Raw genomic sequence first — 27,836 nt, 5'->3', positions numbered from 1 at the left:
ATCACATTCATCCATAAACAAAAAGGAAATCAAGTAATTTCTTTAAAGTACATCTGAGAAAGAACTGTAATCTGGATTTGTACATTCAAACATAATGCAATTTAATTATTAGAGCAATTTAAAGCTACTAAGAACATGACGGGTAGTTGAGAAGTTGTTTCATTTATAGTTGCTTTTTTTTAACCAGTGTTCCATATTCTTTCAAAGACTGAAATTGTGGCATTTAGCAAAGTTTTGTTAATTATAAAGGTGGCTCACTAATCTCAGCTAAACTGGTAGAGCCAAGAGGGTGAATAAGTTTTATAAAAAGATATGGTGACTTCAGAGGTTAATTTTTTTTTTCACATTACCTAGAAAAACGAGAAGGAATGAATTTTCTTTAAAAACAATGCAAGACAAAAATTAACTATTCTGGTATCTCAATAAAAAAATTGCTTCGTACTATTCTGAGAGTAAGATCCAGGGTTCTATCCATATTAACATCTTTTTATCAAGATAATATATGAACAAAGAATACTGACAATAAGATCCAGGGTTCCAACCATTCTAACACTGTTTAACTTCATATACAGACTACTGGAAGTCAAATGGACAACCTGAATAAATCTAGAACCCTCACTAAAAAAACTAAGCTTAAGATGGTAAAACAAAACTTTGCTCTAAAACTGATACTAGGTAAGCTTTCTGCTTGTTTCTTCCAACCCTCCATTCTGAAGTGACTATGGAAACCAATACACAAAAGCATTTTCATGGACACAAATAACTTCCCTTACTTAAAAGGTAGGGGAAAAAAAGGTCAAAGCCAAGTACACACTGGTCTTTGAAACAGTTCTATGCTTCCACTTTTTATTCTGGGTAAATTTATTTCGTGGAACTAAATAAGTTATCTTACAATAGGCCTGAAGTCAACAAGTAAACAGAATGTAGATGTACAAGCTCTAAAGAGAACTGCCTGTTAAACCCTTATATTCAGAGATCCATAAGTAAGAGCTGGTCATATCAATAATTAAACTTTGATCTGGTGACAAAGCATGCTTCTATTCTTGGAAAAAACAACCAATCTTATTGACTGACATTTTGGTATATTTGAGGGTTAATTAAATAAGCAACATGGCAAAGTAGCCGACATGCTATGAGGTGCAATTTTTCTGTAGGATTAAACTTCAAAACTCAGTGATTTTCCACTTGAACCAACCAGTTAAGTCAACAAAGTCAGATAAGTTGGTAGCTCCTGTATAAACCCTAATGTCTTCTAGGAAGATTCAAAAATAGGATCATGACTGGATTGACTTTGTAATTTATGAACTGTTAGGCTAAAGCTGTGGAATTAATTCAAGAATTATACATTACCAAGTACATAAAGATAAAGATGTTGGTTTTAAATGTTATTTTTGCATAAGTTTACTTACCGCCATATAAGCATTTGTTCCAACATACGTCTTGGCTATAGAATTCACCAGCTATGAGACAAAACAGTCTGTTAGAACAATATAAAGATAATGTGGAAATAAAATGGGCAATTATTCCTCATTTAACCTACAATCATCATTTCTATAAATCAACTAAAAATTATGTAAAAGGGAACAAATTTATCTACAAAGGCATTAAAAATGATTAAATCTCTTTTCTTTTGAATGTGATTTCCAATTTAAACAAGCACAGCATTACAGTTTATAGCAGATAACCTTAAACAATTCACTTCAGCAGGATGCTTATCGCTTTAGTACCCCAAACCCGCCTGATATAAAAAGTCAATTTGAAGTAGAATTTGAACACACTCATTTTTTAGTCAGATGGCTCAAGACGTGAATGAAGCCCTACGCGTTACTAGAATGAAACGAACACTAAATACGCTGGAGGGATAACAGACTTTGACAACTCATAATACAACGATGACCTTCGCTTTGGTCTTCATGTTTGACTGGGAGTAAAGGTGGCTGCAATTCAAATCAACATCACAGCACGCTCATGGGTCACTATCACTGGGGTTCTCAGGGGAGGCCCAAAATGGAAATTAATTAAAATTTGTGCTGCACATTGTAATGGCCCTCCACCATTGTTGCTCCCAATATTAATTTTTATTGTGGGCCAGTTGGGCTCCCCAGGCACAGCTCCCACTCTGCCCTCCCTTTTGTCTGGCCAAAACGCTTTCATATCAAAGCTGCATATCAATGAAGTTTGCTATTCGTAAGTAGTAATTACAATATCAGCAGTTTTTACTGTCATTAAACAATGAACAATCATATTCTGATGAAGGAAACTCGCTCAGAGATTAAAAATGAATAACAGACTCCCAGCCGAGGAGAAGATGCAGAGTTCTGTTTGTCTGGCAGCTAGGCAATTTTTCAATCCAGAGCGTAGACTGAAAATAAAAAGTGGATGTCACAGAGAGGAAAGCAGACTGGGAGGAAGAAGAGACCTACCTGAGTGCTAACTCCAAAATCACACAGCTTGACCTGTCCTCTTGTGTTTACTAGCATATTGGAGGGCTTCACATCTAAAAAGAGACCAGAAAAGTCCATGTAACTAATTCTATATCTACAGTGCTTGCTCTAAAAAGAGCACACATGCACACCATACCATACTGCAGAAATGACATCATCTCTTCAACCCAGAATTCTAATCACAAATTTAATGCAAAGCATTTTATCTGGAGGCAAAAATGTAAGGTCCTAACTCCTCCAATTCCAACCATTTCTAGTTTCTATAGAAGCAAAGGTTTATTTCAAGTGAAAGTTAAATAAAATCTTGGCTTCCAACAACGGTAAATACATGCATCATCCTATCCCCAGCCTTTTAGCAAAAGTAGGTAAATAAGAAAATGTAATATTCTTGCAAAGAATTTGCACAAAAGGCTTAGCTTTGCTCTCAACGTGAAACTACTCCTCCCATCTAAGAAGCAGTAAGGCCAAAGGGAGGCCAACAAGGAAAAAATCATTCATTTGTTGCTGGTAAGAGGTCATATCTGAATGAAACAATGAGAAAATGGAAGAAGTATTGCTATTTCTTGGTTTTATGTGAAGAAAGCTACTTGAGATAATACTCAGAAATTGATCTAAAAGATGTATGTGTGTGTGTGCATGCAGGCACTTATCAGTCTTTGTTTCATTTATCCTTCTCTTCCCTTACATCATTTTTGACTGCTGTTATAGTTAAAAGAATTAACACAGCTTTTGCCAAAGCAGTCAGTTGCTAAATAATGACACGAAGGGTTTCTGTGAAGCATTGTTGGTGACAACAATGAGCCTTTTCAGAAATTCAGGAAGCCCACAAAAACCAGCCAAGCAGGATCAGAACACACTAATTTTGATGGTACAGAACAGCACTTGGTTCAGCGTTTCATCTGCAATGGCAAAAGTGGTCTGGAACAGACAACTTATTATATTTAATATAGCATATAACTTTAATTACTCCAAAACTGAATAAGAGACTCAACGTTTTATGTAACATTAAAAAAATATCTGTGAGTTAATCTCACCCCAACCCTCCACCCCTGCAAAAGGCTACCTCAAAAAAGTATCTTGCCAAGTGTAGGTACTTAATTCAAACTTCAAGTTCAAACTCAGTAACCAACAATTACTGAACCCTATCTGCTACGTGACAGGCACTTTCTCACACATGTACTCATTTGGTCTTGCCTGACTGCCACTAGAATGTAAACTCCATGAAGGCAGGGACTTTGTCTCTTTTATTGACTACTATATTCCCAGCTCCTAGAAAAGGCATATAATAAGTGTTTAATAAATATTTGATGAATGGATGAGAGAATAAATGAATGGAAACCATAAACACAGTATTATTTTATGTTGATGATTCTGGTTCAGTGATCAGGGGTTAGCTGTAGACCATGTCTCTGTAGCATGCCCTTCAGACAAGACACACTATAGACTTCCTTCAGGGGGCTCTCTGCTCTCTCTTTGAATACAAGTTAGTTTGCCTAGGCAGGTGTAAGTTCTTTTATCAACAGTCTCTCTGCCTTCAGTTTTCCCCAATTTCATTATAAATCTATACTTCCAACATATTAAATATATCACTTGCACTACATCATTTCTCTCCTTGAGGAGGAAGTAAAATATCTCTTGATCTCCTCTGCTAACCCCAATGTGAACTCCTCAAGAATAGGACTGTGCTTTCAAATGTGCACCAGCAGTTAGCACAATACACACATCACAGACAGGCACAGTATAAATAAACGTTTGCTGAACTGAAAGAAATGTTAGCCTCTACACAGCCAGGTCTTATTTTCCAAATCTAATTCTCATTACAGGCCCTCAACTTAGAATATTATTCTTTTCGGACAATCTGCTCTTTTATATATTTACACTCTTAAACTACCACATCAGATGGAGACAGTTAATGAACAAATATTTTGAGCTCCTGGAAGAAGGAGCCGCCTGGAAACCACAAGGTATGCCAAAATTAACAAATCTTTAGCTTTAACCAGACACTTATTTGATTGAAGTGGATCAACAGAGAGAGAAAGAATAAAACAACAAAATTATAATTATATTCTAAAGATTATATTATAAAAGGCAGGTGTAAATAAAAACTCTACTGCATTTTTTAGCTCTCCAACACCTTTTTTAACTTACAGGTAAGCCTACTATATGACTTTTGCACATTCGCCTCTCAGCCTAGTTTTCAGGAATACTTTACCCATGGAAGTAGTAGACAACCAGTTATCTTCCAACCAACCTTTGTATTCCAACTAGACTGTCTTTATCATTGTCTCAAAAAAAAAAAAAACAACACTAAACTCCAACTCAAAAAACCCATCACTAAGCCTTTGTTCATGCTGTGTGTTCTTTTCTCTCTCCCCTCTCCCCACTCCAGGTTTAGAAACCCTTCCTTGATATTTTCTGGCTGTCCATCTCCCTGTTGCCCTAACTACTCAGGTCATCAAAGTCACTGCTTCCTTTGAACTGGCAGGGCATTTACTGTCTGTGCCATTTGTTTGGAACTGAGCATATGATAACATTTTTATCATTAGTTACTTATCATATTTACTGTTATAGGTATCACTACCTCAAGTAATAAGTTCACGTGGTAGGAATATGCTTTATACATCTTTGTACGTATCCCTTCTGAGCATAGTATCTTGCTCACTGGTCAATGGTTTTTTAAACAATACGCTAAATTTGCTAACATTAAGTGTCTCCCTCACCACCAATACCTTGAGACATCATTTGAACAAAACAGACCTCTTTAAACAAAATCAATGGATTCAGGCCAGGAGACAAATTTTAGTGGTTTTGGCACTGCCACAAACTTGGCATGTGACTTTGGACTAGGCATGTGATATTTTAGTTTCTACCTCCGAGTCAATCTTCAAGAACTGCGAGGATTAAATGAGATAATGAATGTAAAATTGCTCTTAAACTGTCAAAGACTCTACAAACATAAGGTACTATTATTATCCATTGGTAATCAAACTACACGAAGTGGTATATTTCATTATATTTAGGAGATAATTTCCATTGCTACTGTAGCAAATTTAAGCTGTATTTGAATAAAATACTAGCTGAAAGAAAATAATTTCCAAAGCCCAGTAAGTAGAACTATAAAACCAATTTAATGTTTATGAAGAGGAATTTTTGCCAGACCATATGCACTCATTCCCCAACAAGGCTACTGAACTGGTCTCCCTATTTTTATACTTGCTCTACTATAGTCTGTGTTGAACGCAGCAGCTAAAGTGATCCTTTTAAGACTTAAATCAGACCAGGTCACTTCTCTGCCTAATACCTCCAAGGGCTTCCCAACTCAATGCAAAATGCAAAGTTCTCATGATGGTCTCTAAGGCCTTCTCTGAGCTGGCCCCCCACAACCTCTGTGCTCTCATCCTTCCTAGCCCTCTCCCTGTCCACTCTGCTTCATCTCACCTGCCTCCTTGCCAGGCAGGCTCCTGCGCTGTGGTTCCATATCCCTGGAATACTCTGCTCCCATATATGGATGCATGGCTTGCTCCTTCACTTCTTTTAGGTTTCTGTTCGAATGCTACCTTTTCAGGAGAAGCCTTCGCCAACCATCCAGTATGAATAGCAATACCTTCCCATCCCAGATACTCCCTTTCCTTCTTCCCTATTTCAATGTTCTTCTTAACATTTAGCACCATTTACACACTATATCTGTACAAGTAAATCTGTTCCCTCACAGTTCTCCCCTCTTGAAGGGAAGCTTCATGAATGCAGAGACTTGATCTGTTTTGTTCACTACTATATCTAAAATCGTGCCTGGTACAGACAAGAAACAATATTTGTTGAGCAAACAGTGAATGGATATCTCTACTAAATAGATGGGCAAATGTGCTCACCCAGAGAAGCATGAATTTGGCCTGAGAAGGAGGTGCATCTTTTCCTACTTAATAGCATATACTTCAGAAAGAAAACACTTTGCTATTAATGAATACATTTCTAAACGATACTTTTCATTCTGAGAAGAATCCACAGTCATTCAAAAATACTCATTCAACAAATACTTATTGACACCTTACCACGCGCCAGATATGGTAGTAGGTGCTGTAGAGAGAAACATGAGTTAAGTCCCTGTCTCTGCCCTTCCGGAGTATATTCTTTGACCAAAAATACTGCACATGAGATTTCAGCATGATAACATTGCCTACATATACTTTAAATGGGATTTTCTTCCTGAACAATTGGCACACTTTCTATAATCAAGACAATGAGAGTTATGTAACTAAATAGCTCCCAAGCCTGGCTGTGCATTTGAAAAAAAATGTTTTTGAGTTCTATCTCAGATTTAATGAATCAGAAATTAATCTAATACAGTCTAGTCTTCAGGCCAGCACTTAGAAAAGACTGACATAACCCACTGTATCTCCCTTGATTTAACTGCTAGAAAGTTCAGAACAGCTGAAGAGAAATTTCTTCTCTTGTTTTACTTTACTTTTTAAAATCAATTTTATTCATTTTAAAAAATCAATTATATTCCAGTCATTTTGAATGTTCAGTTTGATGATTTTGACAAGTATATATATCCCTGTAACTACACCACAATCAAGATATGAAACAATTCTACCACCCAAAAATTTTCTATGCCCCTTTAGTCAACTCCACCCTGGCCTCTGCAACCACTAACTGGTTTCTGTTGTTACAGATTAGTTTTGCATTTTCTATATACACTATAAACTCCATAATATGTCATTATAATTTTTGCTTTTGACAGTCTTATAATTAGTTTTTGGATGGCATATCTCTGTCATTATATTTAACGTGGGTGTCTTGCAGACAGTACACAGTTGGGTCTTGCTTTTTTAACCGGTCTGAAAATTCATGCTTTTAATTGGAGTCTTTAGACTATTTACATTTAAAGTAATTACTGATATGGTTGAGTTCAACTCTACAATCTTACTATTTCTACTATCTGTTCTTTGTTCCTTTTTTTTTTTTTGCCTTCTTTTGGGTTAGCTGGGCTCTTTTTAGCATTCCACTGATATCTACTAGTGGTTTCTAGCCAGAGGTTGGCAAACTTTTCTGTAAAGGACCATATTTCAGGCTTTGAGGGCCATATGGTTTTTGTTGTGAATACTCAATTTTGCCACTGTAATGCAAAGCAATCATAGGCAGTACGTAAATGAATGGGCATGGCTGTGTTCCAATAAAATTTTGTTTACAAAAACAGGCAGTGAGACAAATTTGGCCTGTGGGTTAAAGTTCACCAGCCCCTATTTGAAGTTGTTTTTTTTTTTTAATACCCATTTAAAAAATTCTAGGATTTACAATATGTTTCTTTAAATTCTCACAGTCTACTTTCAAATAATATTAGGACATTTCATTTATAAAGTAAGAAACTTATAGTAGTATATTTCCATTTTCTTTCTCCCATCCTTTGTGCTATTATTTATATATCTTTCCTCTACATGCATTATAAGCTCCACAATACACTGTCTTTATTTTTGCTTTAAATAATTATCTTTTAAAGAAGTTTAAAAGCGAGAAAAAAGTCTTCTATATACATCCACGTTTACCATTGCTGGTGCTATTTATTTCTTTGTGCATATCTAACCATCCATCTGGTATTTTCTGCCTAAATAACTTCCTTTAACATTTTTTATAATGCTGGTCTACTGGCAATGAATTCTCCCTGCTTTGTTTGCCTAAGAAAGTTTATATTTAGCTGTTATTTTTGAAAAATATATTTACTGGACATAGAATTCTGGATTGATTGGTTCTTTTTCCCCCAAGATTGAAAAGATGTCTGTCCATTATCTTCTGGCTTACATAGCTTCTGACAAGAAGTCTGTTGTCATTCTTATTTTTGTTCCTCTCTACTTAACGTATTTTGTTTTCTCTGAATATTTTAAAGATTTTTTTAAATCACTGGTTTTCAAATGTTTTATTTTGATGTACTTTGGTATGGCTTTTTGTTTATCCTGGTTAGGGTCTGTTTAACTTCTTAGACCTGTGGGTTTATGTGTTTCATCAAATTTGGAAAGTCTGGGGGAATTATTTCTTCAAATTATTTTTTGTTTCCTTTTCTCTCTCCTTTCCTTCTGAAACTCCAGTTACACATAAATTGTAGACTTCATGATACTGTCTCAAGGGTCACTGAAGCTGTGCTCTTTTTTTGTCAGGCTATTTTTTCTTTGTAGTAATTTTGGATAATTTCTATATCGCTAACGTCAAGATCATTGATCATTTCTTCCATAGTGTATAATCCACTGTTAATTCCATCACGTGAAATTTTGATTTCAGATATTTTATTTTTCATCTCTAGATGTTCCACTTGGTTCTTTTTTATGTCTTCCATTTCTCTCCTCATAATGCTCATGTTTTCCTTGAAATCCTTGAGTACACTTATAATATTTATAATAACTGCTCCAAAGTCCTTGTCTGCCAAGTCCATTATCTTGGGGGGGGCAGGTCCTCTTTCTACTGACTGATTTTTCTCTTGGTTATGGTCTTTCATTCATCATCATAAGAATCCTTTGTTCACCTACTAATTTTTATTTGGATGCCAGATATTGTAAATCTTATATTGTTGAGTGCTGAATTTTGTTGTAATCCTTTAAAGAGTGCTGGACTTGATACTTGAAGGTAATTAACTTACTTGCAGATAGCCGATCATTCTGAGGCTTATTTTAGACTTTTTATTTATGGAGAGCCTAGAGTAACCCCTACTCTAGGGCTAGTTTAGCCCCATTGTTAAAGCATGACCCTTCTAAAGTCTCTCTTGAATGCTCCAATGTATTCAACAAGGTCTCTCTACTCTGGCTGGTATTCTCAAACTTGTGTAAGCTTTGGGAGTTAGTTACAGTTCCCCCCAAATTTTCTTTCCCAGACAGGAGTTCTTTGTCTAGCTTTGTAAGATTTTGCCCTACGAATGCAGAGGTTGATATCTGGCCAAAGATTCAAGGAGACTCCTATACAATTTCTCAAGCTCTTTCTCTGCACAGTTCCTGCCTCTCGAGGACTCTACCTTGTAAATTCTAGCCATTTTGTCCTTCTTGATCTCCAAACTCTGTCTCTTCAGCTCAGTAAGACCTCTAGGGTCTGTTTGGGTTCCTCCTCCTATGATGCAGTGTGGAAAGTGTCTCCAGGCAGAAAGCCTGGGTGATTATAGGGCTCACTTCATGTTTCCCCTCTCTCAGGGATCACAGTCTTGCACTGCTTGTTATCCAGTGTCTGAAAACAGATGTTTCATAAATTTTGTCCAGTTTCCTTGTTGTTTTTGGTGAAGGGCAAGTCCCATAGCAGTGATTTCTTTCTGAGCAGAAGTAGAAATATCCCTTTATTTTAAAATTCTTATTTTTTGTCTTTTGTTCATTGTTTCAACTTTATATCATAAGTTGTCTCAAATCCTTTTTCAAAATAGATGGGATAGAAATAATATCAGGATTTTAAGTAGTTAGGCTAAATCTGAATTCATGTGGCAGAATTTGAAGCAAATGGAATCCCTTTAAATGTTGGAATGAGGATAGCTTCTCTGATTTAAGTTCTACTTTATCTGAATAAAATATTCCACCTTATATCTGAAGTAAACAATCCTAGTATATAGCCACTGAACTTACTACTTCTAAGTTTTCATTTAAAACATGCAAATGCCACATCTCTCAAGAATAGCTCCAGGAATACTGAAGCGATTTAATTTTTTTTTGGTTTGTTTTCAACTTCACTCCAAGCCATAGACAACAGCACAACAGATTAAGCAGAAAGATTACTTTTAAGGAGGTAGTTATATTTATGCTTATTTTAATGCAATATCAAGTTATAGAAAAAAAACAATTGAAGGCACACAGCTTTTCATGCAGCTTACTTAAAAACATCATAGCCTTTCTTCTGTAAGCAAAGCACAGAAAAGATGTCATTAAAGTGACTGATTATAAATGGCAATCATCAGGGCAGATGTAAGTCATTTTGGTGTAATCAGGCCATTAATTATTAGGGTTTATCAATTAGTTTTATTGAAGGCAAGGGAGCTTAAATGAATAGTAGAGCATTGATTTTAACTGAGACGTTGTCTCAAAGAAAATACAAATGAGGTGTGTAGAATCCAGGAATTACAGGTCCTTTTCATACCACTAAAAAGAAATACGCTTCTTCTAATGTAAAACACAAACCTTTAGTGAAAAACCAAATTAACTCTAATCCGCTTTGCATTTCATATGAAATATCACGTTTTGGTGTTCTGTAATTTGAGGTTTGGTTTTAACCCATCTCGACCAAGAGGTTGATGCCACATTGAAGAAAGTGAGATAAAGGTACAATGCACAATGACCCATTTTTAAAGTCAGATATTTCTTATCTTCTTTCATTTTAGAAAAAAACTTAGTCATCTTATGCAGATAGGCTTTTTATAGGAGTCAGAATAGATTCCTGTTGGTCAGATCCTCTCAGAGGAAGCAGAGATGACATGGAAAGTGTGTGAGTGTGAGTACGTGTGTGTGTGTGTGTGTGTGTGTGTATGATAAACAAGATTAAGGGTGATATCTGATCTTCCCACATTGACAAGGCTGTTAGAATTAAGTGAGACTGTGCTTAGCAGTGCCTGTCACAGAGCTGGGGCTCAATGAATTGCTGAATGAATAAAACTGAATTTTAGAACTATTTTGTAAACTTGAATGCATTATATATACTGGAAGCTACTGCTTTCTAGAATTTGTAATGACAATGACTCGCAGCCTAGAAAGTCAGGATGTGGATCATCTACTATACTGGACTAGACTCAAATGCTAAATAAGGTTCACTTTCATTATACAAGCTCTAGCTGAAAGCAGGTTTCTTCCAGAACGGCAAGTGCTATTCAGCTGGGATCACAGAAGAGTTAACATTTATCCAATCACAACATGTGTCTCCTGTCACAATGTTTTCCCACTCATTTAGTGAGATTTCACAGTAAGCTGGGGCTTTTTTGTGCGTGTGTGAGGAACATCAGCCCTCAGCTAACATCCATGCTAATCCTCCTCTTTTTGCTGAGGAAGACCGGCTCTGAGCTAACATCTGTTGCCAATCCTCCTTATCCCCCCCCCCCCCCCCCCCCCCCCGCGCCAAAGCCCCAGTGGATAGTTGTATGTCATAGTTGCACATCCTTCTAGTTGCTGTATGTGGGACGCGGCCTCAGCATGGCTGGAGAAGCGGTGCGTCGGTGCATGCCTGGGATCCGAACCCGGGTTGCCAGTAGTGGAGTGCGCACACCTAACCGTTAAGCCATGGGGCCAACCCAAGCTGTGCTTTTTTTTTTTTAATAATTTTATTTATTTATTTTTTCCCCCAAAGCCCCAGTAGATAGTTGTATGTCACAGCTGCACATCCTTCTAGTTGCTGTATGTGGGACGCGGCCTCAGCATAGCTGGACAAGCAGTGCGCCAGTGCACGCCCGGGATCCGAACCCAGGCCACCAGCAGTGGAGCGCGCGCACTTAACCGCCAAGCCACGGGGCCGGCCCCTCAAGCTGCGCTTTTTAATGATGACATAATGAACATGTGAGTTGCAGCAGCAACAGCCCACGTAAATAACAGGTAGTTATGATGTAACTCTGTTTAATAATTTGAAGTGCTTAGAAGATTATTAGAAAAGTATCAGGGAGTGGGAAGAATGGAAGAATTTACAAATATGGTCTCATGTCATGCAAAAGACAACAGTTGGTGGTTTTCTACAGGAGCCTACAAGTGAATAAAAATGAGCCTCAAAATGTCTTTAAAGGGCCAGCCCTGTGGCTTAGCGGTTAAGTGCGTGCGCTCCGCTGCTGGCGGCCCGGGTTTGGATCCCGGGTGCGCACCGACACACCGCTTCTCTGGCCATGCTGAGGCCGCGTCCCACATACAGCAACTAAAAGGATGTGCAGCTATGACATAGAACTATGTACGGGGCTTTGGGGGAAAAATAAATAGAATCTTTAAAAAAAAAAAAAATGTCTTTAAAAATTAAGCATAAACTTACCATATAACCTTTGTGGTCACTTTCCTATTCTGTCTCTAGCAAAGTACAAAATATCAGTTAATTATGCCGATCATATACTATGTATCAATAATAAAATGGTCATTTCTTCTCAAAACTGATATGTACTAGATGACCTGATGCACTGTGATTACAAATATTTAAAGATAGATACTAACCACCCCCAAATATCTACTCAAGAGAAATAAAAACACAGAATAAGGACTTGTATATGAATAGCAGCATTATTCATAATAGCCCCAAACTGGATACAACGCAAATGTCCATTAGTAAATGGATGGATAAAATGTGATAAATCCATGCAATGGAATATTATTCAGCAATAAAAAGGAATGGACTGCTGACACATGCAGCAAGTACATAGATGAACTTTAAAAACATTATACTAAGTCAAAGAAGTGAGATACAAAAGATTTTACATTGTGTGATTCTCTTTATATAAAATGTCTAAAAAAGGCAAATCTATAAAGTCAGAAAATAGATTAGTGGTTTGCTGGGGCTGGGAGAAAGGATTGATTGCAAATGGAGATAAGGACTCTTTTTGGGGGTGATGGAATGTTTTAAAGTAGATTATGGTGATGGTTGCACAGTTCTATAACTTACTAAAAATCCCTGAATCATACACTTAAAATGGATGAATTTCATGATAGATAAGTTATATATCAATAAAGCTGTTTAAAAAATCAGCCTCAAAACATATTTTGACATTAACTTCTCCACAGTCTTTTAGGTGCTTTCTGGTCACCCTGGTCTCTTTCCTATTCCATTCATAACAAAATATGAAACATCAGTTAATTACACTGATCATATACTATATATCAATGGTAAAATGGTTATTCCCTCTCAAAACTGATACGCACTAGAAGGTCTGATTGTGATTATAAATATTTAAAGAAAGACACCCATTTTTTGTGTGTGTGTGAGCAAGATCAGCCCTGAGCTAACATCCACTCCAATCCTCCTCTTTTTGCTGAGAAAGACTGGCCCTGGGCTAACATCCGTACCCATCTTCCTCTACTTTATATGGGACGCTGCCACAGCATGGCCTGACAAGCGGTGCATCGGTGCACGCCCGGGACCCGAACCCGGGCCCCCAGCAGTGGAGTACATGCACTTAACCACTACACCATGGGGCCAGCCCTGAAAGATACCAATTTTTAAACGTCACTTCTGTGTGTTTCAGATTATTTCCCCAAATGAACAAGGCTATATATACAAATATGAAAACAAGTGGTTCAAACATGAAAAATTTGGTCAATCAACCATAGCTGCCTCAATAACCTCCAGTAACTGCTCTGCTCTGATTTTCAGGCTGGACTCTTTTTTTTTTTTTTTCACTGAATTGACCAAATTGACTGTGGAAATTGGTATCATGTTGAGACAACCCATGTTGCCACCCATAACTGCCTCGTGCAGGAAACTATCTTTACACATGCTGCATCAATTAGCCATTAAACAATCCACACAAACAGCAGCAAGCTGAAGCTTGCTAATACAGGACAGAGCCGGCAAGAGCACGAGCTTTCTGCAGCTCTCCACAAAAGGCTCCCCCGCCCACTGCCCAGTCCCCGCCCCCAACACAATCAGGGGTCAGAGTGGGAGGCTACCCTCAGTCACGAGATGGCGGGGTGCCAAGGGGACTGTTCAAAACAGATATAAAAAGGCTCTTGCACAAAACTACAGTTGGAGTTAGCCCATGTGCTTTGTATAGGGACCTATATGTCAATATCCTGGTAAGATCAGTTCCAAAGAAAATTGTGACTTTTGTACATGCTACTATATACTTTCTTTTTTCAGGAAAGGAAAACCATGCAAATTGAGGATTCCCTGTTTGCTGTGATCTATTCACATCAAGTGCTGGTGATATCTTCTACTTCTGCTCCCTTTTGGTCTCCCTTTTGTTTTTATACTTAAAATATTTAATTTGCTCTGTGCTTTCATGTGTAAGCCTCACTTACTGTTTTTAGAAATAGGCAAGGTAGAATTCTTAAGGAAATGTGAATTCAGTTTTAAAATAAGGCATGGGGCCCTGTTGTGGGATGATAATGGAAGCAGAAATAAACTTCTCTTCAACTTTTTCCCCTCTATAAAGCAATTACACTGTTTTGCTTGAATGCCAGGAAGCCACTTTTCAGTTCACCAGGAGCCAGAGGACACATTAGCAGGTCTTCCCTCTTAGTAAACTCTCCTAGCACTGTGCCAGGGTGCTTCAGAAACCTTCTTTCATTATGTTTAATTGTCTTATGAAAAGACAACAACTAATATATCTATCTAGTTATTTCTTGGGGACTGCATTCTAATGAATGAGAACAGCAGGTACAATTAAATATAGACTATGCTGACATTCTGTATTACAAATTTATCTGTGCACAACAGGAACACACTTAAGAGAAAACCACAACGCAATATAAAAGTTATTCTAATCACTCCATCACATAATAAAGGGTAGGTCACCCAAATATTCTTGCAAAAGCCTTAAATAAAATTAAGCAGCATAATCAGCCATCCTAAATGACAGTTATTCTCTAGAGTCTCATGAGTCAGTTCAGGATGGAGGCAACAAACATGGTTTTCCTCGTTCAAGTATGATAAAGGCAAGAGACATGTAGTATTTACAAGGCTAATACCAAGGGCAAAAAGGCCTGGGCTTCTCAATTCTGCCTTCCCTCAATCCTTTCATAGTAATTAAAAGAAGTTCCCTTCTAATGTGGATCTTACATTCTTATCTGGCAATACGCACAAATTCTGGGTGGTGTATGGGAAACACCAGGTATGGAGGAACAAGTTCCTGGTGTCAGAAGGGACCTGTATTTTTGCCCCAGCTCTAGAACAACCTACTCCCCCACATCTAAGATACCACCAATTGTAAGACTCCTAGTGACTAGAAAAGCTTTTCAGTGAAAAAGGAAAGAAAACAATGGAATACTACATTAAATGCATAAATAATTGTAAAATACATTTTCATTGTAGACTTCACTTGGAGCAGCATCAGAAAAGCAACTCTGATAAATTATTCTAAAGAAATAATAAAAATTATAGCCGATAACACTTCTTCAGCACTTGCTATATGCCAAGCACTGGGCTAATGCATTATTAACAAATGCATTATTGTCTCATTTAATTTTCATTATAACCCTTGAGATAGGTACTACTATTAACCCCATTTTACAGATGAGTAAATCACGGCACCAACTAATGAAATTAGTTGCCCAAGGCCACACAGCTACTCTCCAGTCCTAACTCTTAAGCCTTAACAAACTGCATTATATTTATGAGATAAATCTCATCTGAACATATCAGCTAGATTTTTATGCCAGCTTTGGCATGAAGAGCTGGCTGATCTTTAGATGTTTTATTTTAGATTTTTCCACTTCTCACAGAAAAGTAGATATAGGAGGGAGATTTGGGGAAGGTTCTAACTATTCTCTCACTTAATCTCTTGAGCCTTCTCTTGAGAAACTGTTATTTGAACTGTAATAATAGCTACTATGTGCCAGACACAGTGAGTGCTGTGACCTCAAAGAGGTTAAGGATCTGACTCAAGGTCACATAGCTGAGTTGAATTAAGAGGCAGAAGCAGCACTTAAACCTGGGTCTGACCCTAAAACTAGAGCTATTCCATCAGGCTACCAATCCCTTACTGCCTTTCTTATGATTAAGTTATTTAGCCTTTTTTGGCCTTAGTATTTCCTCACCTAAAAATGGGGATACGATGATACCTTTCTTGCAAGGTTATCACGAAGCTTAAATAAAATAATACACACAAAAAATCTACATACAGTAGTACATAGAAGGCACTCAATGAACGATAATATTAATAGCAATAATAACACTTATTATTGCACCCAATCCAGAAGGAACTTAATCCTCCAATAGCAAAAGAATTGATTTGATTTCCAAGGTGCTGATCACCTTAAACCACGCCTTTGGAGAAAGTGACAGATGTGGAGACGTCCTCCAACTGCTCAACATTCTTGGCAGAATGTTCTATATGAGGATAAATATCTTACTTTAAAACTAGAAAGGAGGACAAAGGATGACTTCCAATTAAGCCACATCACAAAACAATCCCAGGAGAAAAATATTATTTCCAGAAAATTATGATTCAACTTATTTATCTAACAAACATGCATTAGCATAAAATCAGTGTCATAAATTAACTGTGGTCTCCAACCTCTGCCAATAGAAATGACCCCCACACCATGGTTCTCCGCCTCCCTCTGATGAGCTCCTAAATTTTATGGTTTGGCTAAGAGACGATCAGAGCTATCTGTGGGGCTTGGTCAATCAAACACTCATCAGACCACATCTTGCAGGGTGATTGGACAGGGGCTCACCATAAAGGTGAATGGCTCACTTCAGGGTACCATGAAGACCTGTGAGTCAAACACATGATGATCACATAATCTACTTTAAATCTCAATCCCCAGCAAGGCAGAAGGATCTTAGGGGAGGTGATAGGGGGACTAACTACCCTCTCTCATTTGTATTCCTTCCCTGTATGACACATGACCTGTCTCTCCTCGAAGGCTTTCACTGATACTCATTTCCAAAATGGGAAGGGAAGGTGGTCTGCATGGCAATTTCCCCTGGGTTCCTCATCTTCTTACAGATGTCCTAAAAGGGATGACTCTATCTATGATAAATCCTATCACAGATGCATGGGAGAAAAAAGTCCAGGACAACTGTCTCTAATTAAGAAGACCACCCAAATACAGACAACTATAGAAAGATCACATGTTCTGTTTTTTTAAAGTAAGCTTTTTGAGATCATTGTAGTTGAAATACAGAGACGTCCTGTATACCCTCTATCCATTTTCTCCTGATGGTAACATCTTGTAAAACCATAATACAATATCACGAACAGGGTTACTGACAGTCAAGACAGAGACTGTGTCCATCACCATACCCTTTTATAGCCCCCACTTCTCTCCCACCCCAGCATCGCCTAATTAGCCCCTGGAAACCACTAATCTCCTCTCCACTTCTATAATTTTCTCATTTCAAGAATGTTATACTGTGGTATATATACACAATGGAATACTACTCAGCCATAAGAAACGATGAAATCCAGCCATTTGTGACAACATGGATGGACATTGAGGGTATAATGCAAAGTGAAATAAGTCAGAGGGAGAAGGTCAAATACCGTAGGATTTCCTTCATTAAGTAGTAGATAATAACAAGAATAAACAAACACATAGGGACAGAGATTGGATTGGTGGTTGCTGGGGGGGAGGGGGGGAGGGAGGGAGGTGAAGGGGATGGTTCAGTACATGTGTGTGGTGATGGGTTGTAGTTGGTGTTTTGGTGGTGAACATGATGTAATCTGTGCAGAAGTGGAGGTGTAGTGATGTACACCTGAAATTTTTACAATGTTGTAAACCAATGTTACTGCAATAAACAAAAAATTAAAAAAAAAAAAGAATGTTATAAAAATGGAATCATACAGTATGTAACCTTTTATGATTGGCTTTTTTCACTCAGGGTAATTATCTGGAGATTCACACAGGCTATGTATATCAATAGTTCATTCCTTTTTATTGCTGAATAGTAGTATTATATGGTATGAATCTATCACAGCTTGTTTAACCATTCTCTCATTGAAGGACATCTGGGTTGTCACCAGTTTTGGGCTATTATGAATAAAGCTGCTATAAACATTTGTGTACAGGTTTTGTTTTCATTTCTCTGGGATAAATGCTCAGGAGTGCAACTGCTGAGTTGCATGGTAAGTTGCATGTTTAGATTTTTAAGAAATGCCAAATTGTTTTCCAAGGGGGCTGTATCATTTCACATTCCTATCATCAATGTATTAGTGATCTAATTTCTCTGCATCCTTGCCAGTATTTGGTGTTACCACTATTTTTTTATTTTAGCTATTCTGGTAGGTGTGTAGTAGTATCTCATTGTGCTTTTAATTTGCATTTCCTTAACGGCTAATGATGCTGAACATCCTTTCATGTGCTTATTTGCCATTTGTACATCTTCTTCAGTAGTCTGTCTCTTCATGTCTTTTGCTCATTTTCTAATTGGATTGTTTGTTTTTTTACTGTTGAGTTTTGAGAGTTTTCTATATTCTACACACATATTCTTTAAAAAAACACTTTTAAGTAATGCTATCTGAGGTTTCTTGTCTTTTGAAAATCATTACCACAAATACAGAAATCCTCAGTGATTACCCGAGGCAAAGAGAATGAATGACCAACATGGGGAAGGAGGCTTAATTTCTAGAAACGTTCATTTGTGTGGATAGTCAGAGCTGGAGAAAAACCAACAAGCCAGAGTCATTAAATTAGTTTGTTTACCTCAGTTAATGGGCTAAGGCTTTTTTTGTTTCTTTTTCAAAAACACAAATTTTCATGAGTTATGATCTACCACAGCATTGGCATATGATTAATAGTTAAAAGACAATATTTAAAGGATTTAAAAACAGGAGCCAAGGTGTAATCGTGCTCCTACCACTAGCACTTGCTTAACATAAATGCCCCACATCCAGACACACTACCCAGTCACAATGCTCAGGGAAGGTGCCCCCACACCTCAGCTCTCTCATCATCACATGTTGCAACATAAAACCAACTGGGGATGATTCGTTTTAAAACGACTTGGGTTGCTCAAACAATAACCAATTCCTAAAAAAAAAAAAAAAAAAAGTATTTGGTGCTCCAGATAGCAAAAGTATGGCTTAGATTATTTCAAAACTCACTATAACCTATGGGTAAGCACAAACTGTGTAAATCTCTGCAAAAGAGGCTGTTAGCACAGTTTGTGCAAATTACATTTTTTCATAAATTACTTAATCAGGTTAGTCTTCTATTGATAGTAGAATTCTTTCCCTAAAGAATCACTTTATCCAGCAAATGATCATTCTCTAATTTATTTTTGCCACAAAATCACAATTTTTACATATGCAAAGGTATTCTTTTACACTACCACCTTGACATCAAAATTTCTTTCCTGAGGAATTCAAAGGTTTTACTTCTACCATCTTATTCCTCTTTTCTCATTTAATCAATATAATAGAATAATTATGGAATGTAATACAAACATTCTTATAACACTTTTTAAATCTTAAAATTTACTCTGATCTCATTTAAAAGGTGTTAGCAAATATATATAACATTTACCTGCCTACACTCTTTTGGATTATCAGCCTCCAATTTTCTTCCAAATTCCTTATTTAAAAAGGCTGCCCTTGCACAAGACCCTCTTGTACCTTTTTTTTGGCAACTTCCTGTGGATCTACAATTATTTCAAAATAAAAAGATTTTTTTAAAAAAGATCGCCCTTGCTTTCCGTCCAAGTTGTGACTCTACATATCCTTTTTATAATTCTTTGTTGATAGTACTTTATTTTCAGCATACTTTATAGTTTAAATACACTTTCCCCTTAAAGATGTCTTTTGATTTGACTACATCAGTCTGGTTTAGAAAAACCCATTTTCTCACTAAGACACATTGCTTTAATTTTCAATTATTTGTTTACATTTCATTCTATCTTCAGTTCTAAAACACTTCATATTTCCTAGAATTCCCCACTATGAAAGAACACAAAATAGTTTACACATGTTAAGCACTCAGAATAGTGCCTGGTACAGAGAGTAAGTGCTTAATAAATATTCATTATTATTACTCTTACTACTATTATTACTATTTTCATAGCAAAATTTACTCTCAGGGATTTCCATCTTTTTCTTTCTTCTCCCATATGTCCTCTCATTTGCTTTGTTCCCTTACTTTGCCAACACATCATACCTTCTTCAGTCATGGATCACAGCAACCAGAATCCTGGTGCTTGAAGCAACCTGAGTGATCATCTAGCCATCCCTTCACTGTACACAGGAGGAAACTGAGCCCAGAGAGCAGGAGTGACCTGCCTTTCCGGGTCACACAACAAGGCAGTCAGTCAGTGGGAATGCACTGGGAATTCAAATAAAGCTTTAGGCCTTCTTAGAAACTGAGCTTTTTAAAGTGTCCAAGTCAGGCCAAGTCAGGCCAAGTCAGAGCTGCACATCTGCAGCTCTTTAATAATATCTGAGGAAAAAAAACAGATTAACTAGGCAAAGAAAATTTTGTCCCCTTTCCAGATGCTCCAAGTTGCTGGCCAGAGACAACAGCGACTTTTAAGTTTCTCTCTCTCTCTCTCTGACAGAGCAGATATCCTTTAAACCACGAGGGATTTTCTTTTTCAAGCTACTGAGTTGCTAGACCAAACTTAGGCAGGACTTTTCAGGAGCCATGAAATATGGTGATAATAATAGAATCACCAAGATCCTTTGAAAGAATGGTTTGTCTTCTTGGCAGAGGAAGCTTCTTTCTTTTTTTTTTGTGAGAGAGATCAGCCCTGAGCTAACATCCATGCCAACACTCCTTTTTGCTGAGGAGGACCGGCCCTGAGTTAACATCTATCGCTAATCCTCCTCCTTTTTTACCCTTTTTCTCCCCAAAGCCCCAGTAGATAGTTGTATGTCATAGTTGCAGATCCTTCTAGTTGCTGTATATGGGATGCCGCCTCATCATGGGTGGACAAGCGGTGCGTCGGTGCGTGCCTGGGATCCAAACCCGGCCCGCCAGTAGCGGAGCGCGCGCACTTAACCACTAAGCTACGGGGCCGGCCCCAGAAGCTTCTTTCTAAAGTACAGCTTCTAGGGGCTGGCCTGGTGGCACAGGCAGTTGGGTGCGCGCACTCTGCTTCAGCGGCCCGGGGTTCACAGGTTCGGATCCCAGGTGTGCACCGACGCACCACTTGGTAAGCCATGCTGTGGCGGCGTCCCACATAAAGCGGAGGAAGATGGGCACAGATGTTAGCTCAGGGCCACTCTTCCTTGAGAAAAGAGGGGAGGATTGGCATTGGATGTTACTCAGGGCTAGTCCTCCTCACAAAAAAGAAAAAAAAGAAAAAAAAAAATAAAGTAGAGCTTCTACCACACTACTAAGTAGGAGAATGCCTTCTTTCTCTTCCTTTATTTTTCTTTAAAAGTCTGACTTACTGAGGGATAATTTACAGTAAAATTAACCCTTCCCAGGTGGATAGGTCTATGTGTTCTAACAAACATGTACAGTCATGTAACTACTACCAAAATCAAGATATAGAACATTTCCAACATCCCCGAAAATTCCCTCACAGCTTTATAGTCAACACTTCCTCTACCCTTTGGCAACCACTGATGTATTTTCTGTCTTGATAGTTTTGCCTTTTCTATAATGTGATATAAGTGAAATGACACAATAGGTAGCCCTCTAAGTCTGGCTTCTTTCACTCAGCATAAAGCATTTGATATTCATCCATGTCATGTGTATCAGTGGTTTGTTCCCTACTACTGCTGAGTAGTATCCACTGTGTGGACGTACTACTGTTGGGTTGTTTCCAGTTTGGGGATATTGTGAATAAAGCCACTAGCAGTGGGATTTGCTGGATCATGGTGCAAGAAAGCGCCAAACTGTTTTCCAAAACAGCTGTACCATTTTATATTCCCACCAACAATGTATGAGAGTTTCAGTTGTTCTGTATTCTTGTCAGCACTTGACATTCTTTAATTTTAGTGAAGGTCTCTCTTTTAATGGAGAAAAAAAGTAGCAGGAAACATTTTTTAGCACACTGAACTACTGCAGAAAGTTTAAGCAACCTTCCTTCTTCTCTTCCTCTTAAAACTCACAAGCAATCCTTCAGGAAATTCTATTGATCTACATTTAAAATATACTCAGAATCTGGCCACTTTGCCCCATCTTCATGACTGTCTTCCTGATCTGAGCCTCTATAACTCACCTGGATTACTGCAATGGTTCCTAACGGCTGAGTCTACCCTTGCCCACAGACACACAGGTCTCCTTGCTGTTCCTTGAACACTTCAGGCACATCCCACCTGCTGTCTTCTGCTCTGTTCCACCACAGACCTACTTGACTAGCAACTCTCCTCCTTCAAGCCTTTGCTCCAATCTCATCTCTGTGAGGCCTACCTGATGAACACTGCAACCTACCCTTTGTCTCCCCTAAGCCTGATCTACTTTTTCTTTTCTCCATATCACTAATCACCTCCTAACACACTCTACAGTCATGCGTCACTTAACAACGGGGATATGTTATGAGAAGTGCATCACTGGGTGATTTCGTCCTTGTGGGAACATCATAGAGTGTATTTCAGAGACCTAGATGGTATAGTTTACTACACACCTAGGCTATATGGTATACCCTATTTGCTCCTAGGCTACAAACCTGTACAGCATGTTACTGTACTGAATACTGTAGGCAAATGTAACACATGGCAAGTATTTGTGTATCTAAACATAGAAAACGTGAGGCAAAAATATGGCATAAAAGATAAAAAATGGTATACCTGTATAGGGTACTTACCATGAAAGCAGCTTGCAGGACTGTAAGTTACTCTGGGTCAGTCTATGAGTGAGTGGGGGGGGAGTCAACGTGAAGGCCTAGGACATTACTGTACACTACTGTAGACTATATAACCACTGTACACTTAGGCTACACAAAATTTATAAAAAAATATTTTTCTTTCCTCAATAATAAAGTAACCTTAGCTTATTGTTACTTTTACTTTATAAACTTTTAAATTTTTTTTAACTTTTTGACTCTTGTAGTAACACTTAGTTTAAAACACAAATACATGGTACAGCTGTACAAAAAAATTTTCTTTCTTTATATCCTTATTCTATAAATGTTTTCTATTTAAAAAAAAATTTTTTTTTAATTTTTTAAGCTTTTTTTGTGAAAAACAGACACAAACACACACATTAGCCTAGGCCTACATAAGATCAGGATCATCAATATCACTGGCTTCCACGTCCAGATCTTGTCCCACTGGGAGGTCTTCAGGGGCAATAACATGTAAGGAGCTGTCATCTCCTATGATAACAATGCCTTCTGGAATACCTCCTGAAGGACCTGCCTGAGGCTCTTCCTGAGGAGGTGTCACTCTTTTCAGAAATATATCCATGGTGGGTTTGCTTGGTTTTTTCTCTTTTTCATCATAGGTTTGCTTGTAAGCAGATAATGTATCATGAACATTCCTCTCTATTAATTAAAACCCTTTGGTGTTGGTGTCCATGTTTTCAAGCTTTTTAAGGAGCCTGCTGAAGTCTGCAAAAGCTTCTGCTAAACTCTTCACTGTGAATTTTCTTGGAAGTTCTTCTCTTCTTCTCCTGCAGTTTCCTTTTCTCTTGCTACGACATTACGATGGCTACGGCATCACTAGGCGATAGGAATTTTTCAGCTTTATTATAATTTTATGGGACCACCATCATATTGTTGACTGAAATGTTGTTATGTAGTGCATGACTGTATTTACTTACCCAACCCTGCCCTACCCCTGCTAGAATATAAGTTCCATGAGTATAGGAATTTTATTTTCCCCCTGAGGAAGATTGGCCTCTGAGCTAACATCTGTGCTCATTTTCCTCTATTTTGTATGGGGGAGGCCGCCACAGCATGGCTGATGAATGGTGTAGGTCCATACCCAGGATCTGAACCTGTGAACTCAGGCCACTGAAGTGGAGCACGCTGAAGTTAACCACTACACCACCAGGCCAGCCTCAGTATAGGAATTTTTTATTTTATATATTGATGTATTCCAAGGACTTAGACCAGTGCTTGGAATATAGCAGGTATAAAATAAATAGTTGTGAATGAATGAACTAACAACACTGGCTTTGGCATGTAATAAAGCACCAACTGGAAGATCTGTGTGAAGTCAGATTTATAAAAAGGAAAGTGAGGGGTAGAAAATAAAATTTCTAACACGCATGCTGAAACCATAAGACTTAGTTTGTCTAAACTCAAGTCTATTTGGGCAGCATTTGCCTTCAAATTAATATAAAATATACATATAAAATATAAAAAATATTAAAAAGCTCTATTAGAGAAAATAAATGAAACTAAACCAGGCTCATAAATACAAAAAATGTCCTGGGACACTATCTAGGTTTTTCATTCTTGTAAACTTCTCCATCTGTGTAAGACTGCCCCAGCCTGATTGCCAATTTTATTTTCTTAATCTAAGTTCTATTCTCATTATCCTTACATTTCTATTTTTTATCCTCAGGGAGAGAGAGAGCAGTTACTGCCAGGGCATTCTCACATCTTCCAAAGAAATGGCATAGGTGTTAATCTTGTATATTTGTTTGATGTGGGTAATGATGGCTATGATTGGAGCTGTAGGTTTATTAATACGCAGGGCTCTCACCTCATTAGAGGCGATGTATGTTTTGAAGTTAAGCTGCAATGTTTGCTGTAATGTCGGATCTGGCCTAACAGACTTTCTCACTGTTCATTTTCTTTGTTTTTACCCAGTCAGTGCATGCTATGCTTACAGGGCTCACACGTATGCTTTTTAATGAAGACAACTTTTCCACAGTAGTTAATCTTCGTGGACGTTTCAAACATGTTTAGTAATTATATCTTCATGTGGTATCACATGTTTATCCTAGAGAAAAAATTTTCATAATTTTTGACTCAGTAATAATACAAAGTATAATGAACTCTCTCCCTGGCTTAATTTGCGTGGGGTATGCTTATTAACAAGATAAAGTGATTAATTCATAGTTATTATACAATAAAAACATACTTGCATTATTAGCATTTGATAGTTTATAAAGTAGTTTCACATATATCATCTCAACCAATTCTTAAAAAGAACAAAATAAACAACAGTAAAACCTGACTGAATATGACATTCAATGATCCATTATGAATGGCAACTGTTACACTTCAATTTCTAAAAAAATTTTCAGTTGACATAATACACTATCAAATAAACTCATCTGTACCAGACTAACAAGCCTCATGGGATGGCTGGTTTGTCACTGCTTGTCACTCAGATTTCATTCTACCCTACAGTCCTCACTGGATATGCACCATAGGAAAGACTCTTGATTTTCAACAGCTTGTTTGGAAGTACAAGACCCTTGTTTTTAGGGGCAGCATTTGGTAGGGAAGAAGATGATGATCAGAAGAGAACACAGGTACTTAGACCAAAACAAAGCAGAAAGAGGCTTAGATCCCTCATTAATAATTCTCTTTCACTATCTTCTTTTCATTCTCTATATTCTTGAGACACCTGTACCAGGCCGCCCCTCTTGCAGAAGGACACCTGTCTTTGATTTGACAATGTGACACATATTCAGCTAGAATTCCCATCATCATTTATTTAGAGAAGCAAAAATGAGTATACATGCTTTTAAGAAGGTACAGCAATCAGCTTACATAGTAAAAGTGTATAAACAAGTATATTACCTATTTAATTGCCTTAGCTGAACTTAAAAGCTCTGATCTTTAATTGCCTGATTGAACTGATCTAAAAAGTACAATTTTTTAATCACGGAGAAAATTAAATAGCTTTTTGGTAAATAAAAAGGCATCTTTAATCTTATTTTTATGGAATCCAAGTTATTAAACATGGACAAAAACCTCTAAAATATTAAGTTAACAACTACTCAATCCAGAGTAAAATTCTCATTACAATGCTTTACAAAAGTCTTCAGGGACACCTGGCTTCTTCCACCTTTCAATAAAAACACATGCTTTTAAATCCAGAAGGTAAAAGTTTCCATGAATATATAGGAAACTCAAAAGCTTAACATATAAATATATTTAGTGAGGTGTCTTAGCACAGCATATTATTTCTATAGTTGGGTACCCATAACTACTGGGGAATAACCATTCACCTGCACTGTAATTCCTTTAGTCTTTCCACCTAGACAGATGCAGATGCATATTCACTCACTTGTATTTATTTAAAACTGAAATCCCTGGAGAGGGTTTGTTGGCCCACTACCACCACCTCCTCTCAGCCCCTTGCAGATATCTGCTTTTCATAACTAGTGGCATTTTATAGCAGGTCACTCTCTGTGGGAATTGGGCTGGCCAGCACAGGCTGAAAAGAGAAGGACAGGCTCAGGATTCCTTTTTGAAACCTCTATTCCCGGTCAAACTGCTAAGACCCTTCTACGTCACAGATCAATGAATGCTTTCTTAGCCCAAGTCGCATCCAGACCTGGGAAGGAGGACCTGGTCAACCATACTTGCCCACAGTGATTATAGGGTGGCTGTACTGGGAATCTGACAAACACCTTAGACTTTATTTTTAAATCCACACATAAATCCATATGAAACAGGTCTATGAAGACCCTATTTCAAATGAAAAATTTAATTATTTCTTCAAAACAAAGAGTGAAACTAAAACCAAATAATTTAGATACAGGAAATACTAGAGGCATATCTACTTATCAGCATGATTTCTGATTTTAAAGACGAAAAACAAAGATGATCGCAGAATAACTAAATAGTATTTCCCTACCCACTATAGTCGTAAGTGTTACTAAGATTCCTCACAGAAAGCTATGGCTAGTGAGAATTCATTACAAGCCAAAATTATGCTGCATGCCCAGAGTCCTAAGGATCACTTTAATAATAACATTTGCATTTCCATGGCAAGGTCCTTTTAATGAAGGCTTTGCTATTGAGAATTGATGACTTCCTTGAGTTCCTTTGTCAAGTGGATAGCAGATGTCAAATCAACAAAAATCAATAAAATGACAAGAATTGACCCCTGTGTTAATTCCTATTAAAATGGCTATAACCACTTTATGGGTTGATGAGAGTGGGGAGGTGGGAGTACAGGGAATAGAAACAATATAAGTCATATTATGTTAAATACCATTCTCTCTTAATCTTGGTGGTTTTCTCTCACCCACCAGATGTGTTTACATGCTTACTTACACCCGGGAAAAGTAATGCTAACACAACTCAGCTCTCTCTCCCCACATCTACATTTTGTACCAACTATACTCTAGAAATAGGGTAGACTGGCTTTAAAGAAAAATGTGGTTTATGATTCGATTTAATCAGCATAAACACTCAAGAAATGAATTGATATTTTACTTGTCAAATCTATATACCCTCTTCAAAAGAGGGAGGAGGATTTAAGAAGAAATTTGGAATCACTAGGATATTAAAACTATCACAACAAAAAACAACCCTTAGTGACAGATGTGATACTACAATTGAAGACATCAGTTGTTTTCTTTCATAGTTGAAACCTTTTTTTAAAAAAACTTTCCTTTAATCACAATTAATGCACCAAATGTGCATAAAGCTAGGCCGAGCAGATGCGTAAAATGAAACAGTAATATTAGTAACATTAGCCCCTGAAGTTGCTTTATTATAGTCGGTTTCTTACTTAATAATTTGCTCCAAATGAATTCAGACATTTTGGGAACATTAAAGAAAGCAAAGGGAGGTTCCTTTTGCAACATTCAACAGTTATCTGATTATTCTCTCAAGTGTTCTGTTAACAGAGTAGGAGACTAATTTCTGACACTTTCACCAATTCCTTATTTAAAGTTTCACTCTCAAGGTATGTGAAGCAATCTCTTAAGGAACAGTGCGTGATGATATATGAAACAT

General features: G+C 37.5%; 1 protein-coding gene across 3 annotated transcripts in view; it reads right to left on the bottom strand.

Moving 5' to 3' along the window:
* MAP2K5 (mitogen-activated protein kinase kinase 5) overlaps window positions 1-27,836 on the bottom strand; it is a 236,955-nt gene that overhangs the window by 107,833 nt on the left and 101,286 nt on the right. For all 3 annotated transcript variants that reach the window (XM_058541929.1, XM_058541930.1, XM_058541928.1), the window contains exons 14-15: window positions 2,424-2,497; window positions 1,410-1,460 (exon numbers count right to left, since the gene is read on the bottom strand). In XM_058541929.1, coding sequence (XP_058397912.1) covers window positions 1,410-1,460; window positions 2,424-2,497 — 125 coding nt within the window. The remainder of the gene's footprint in view (window positions 1-1,409; window positions 1,461-2,423; window positions 2,498-27,836) is intronic.

Source organism: Diceros bicornis, chromosome 5 (genome assembly GCF_020826845.1).
Source record: "Diceros bicornis minor isolate mBicDic1 chromosome 5, mDicBic1.mat.cur, whole genome shotgun sequence".
Classification (NCBI taxonomy): Eukaryota; Metazoa; Chordata; class Mammalia; order Perissodactyla; family Rhinocerotidae; genus Diceros; species Diceros bicornis.
This window is presented reverse-complemented; position numbering and strand designations above follow the sequence as displayed.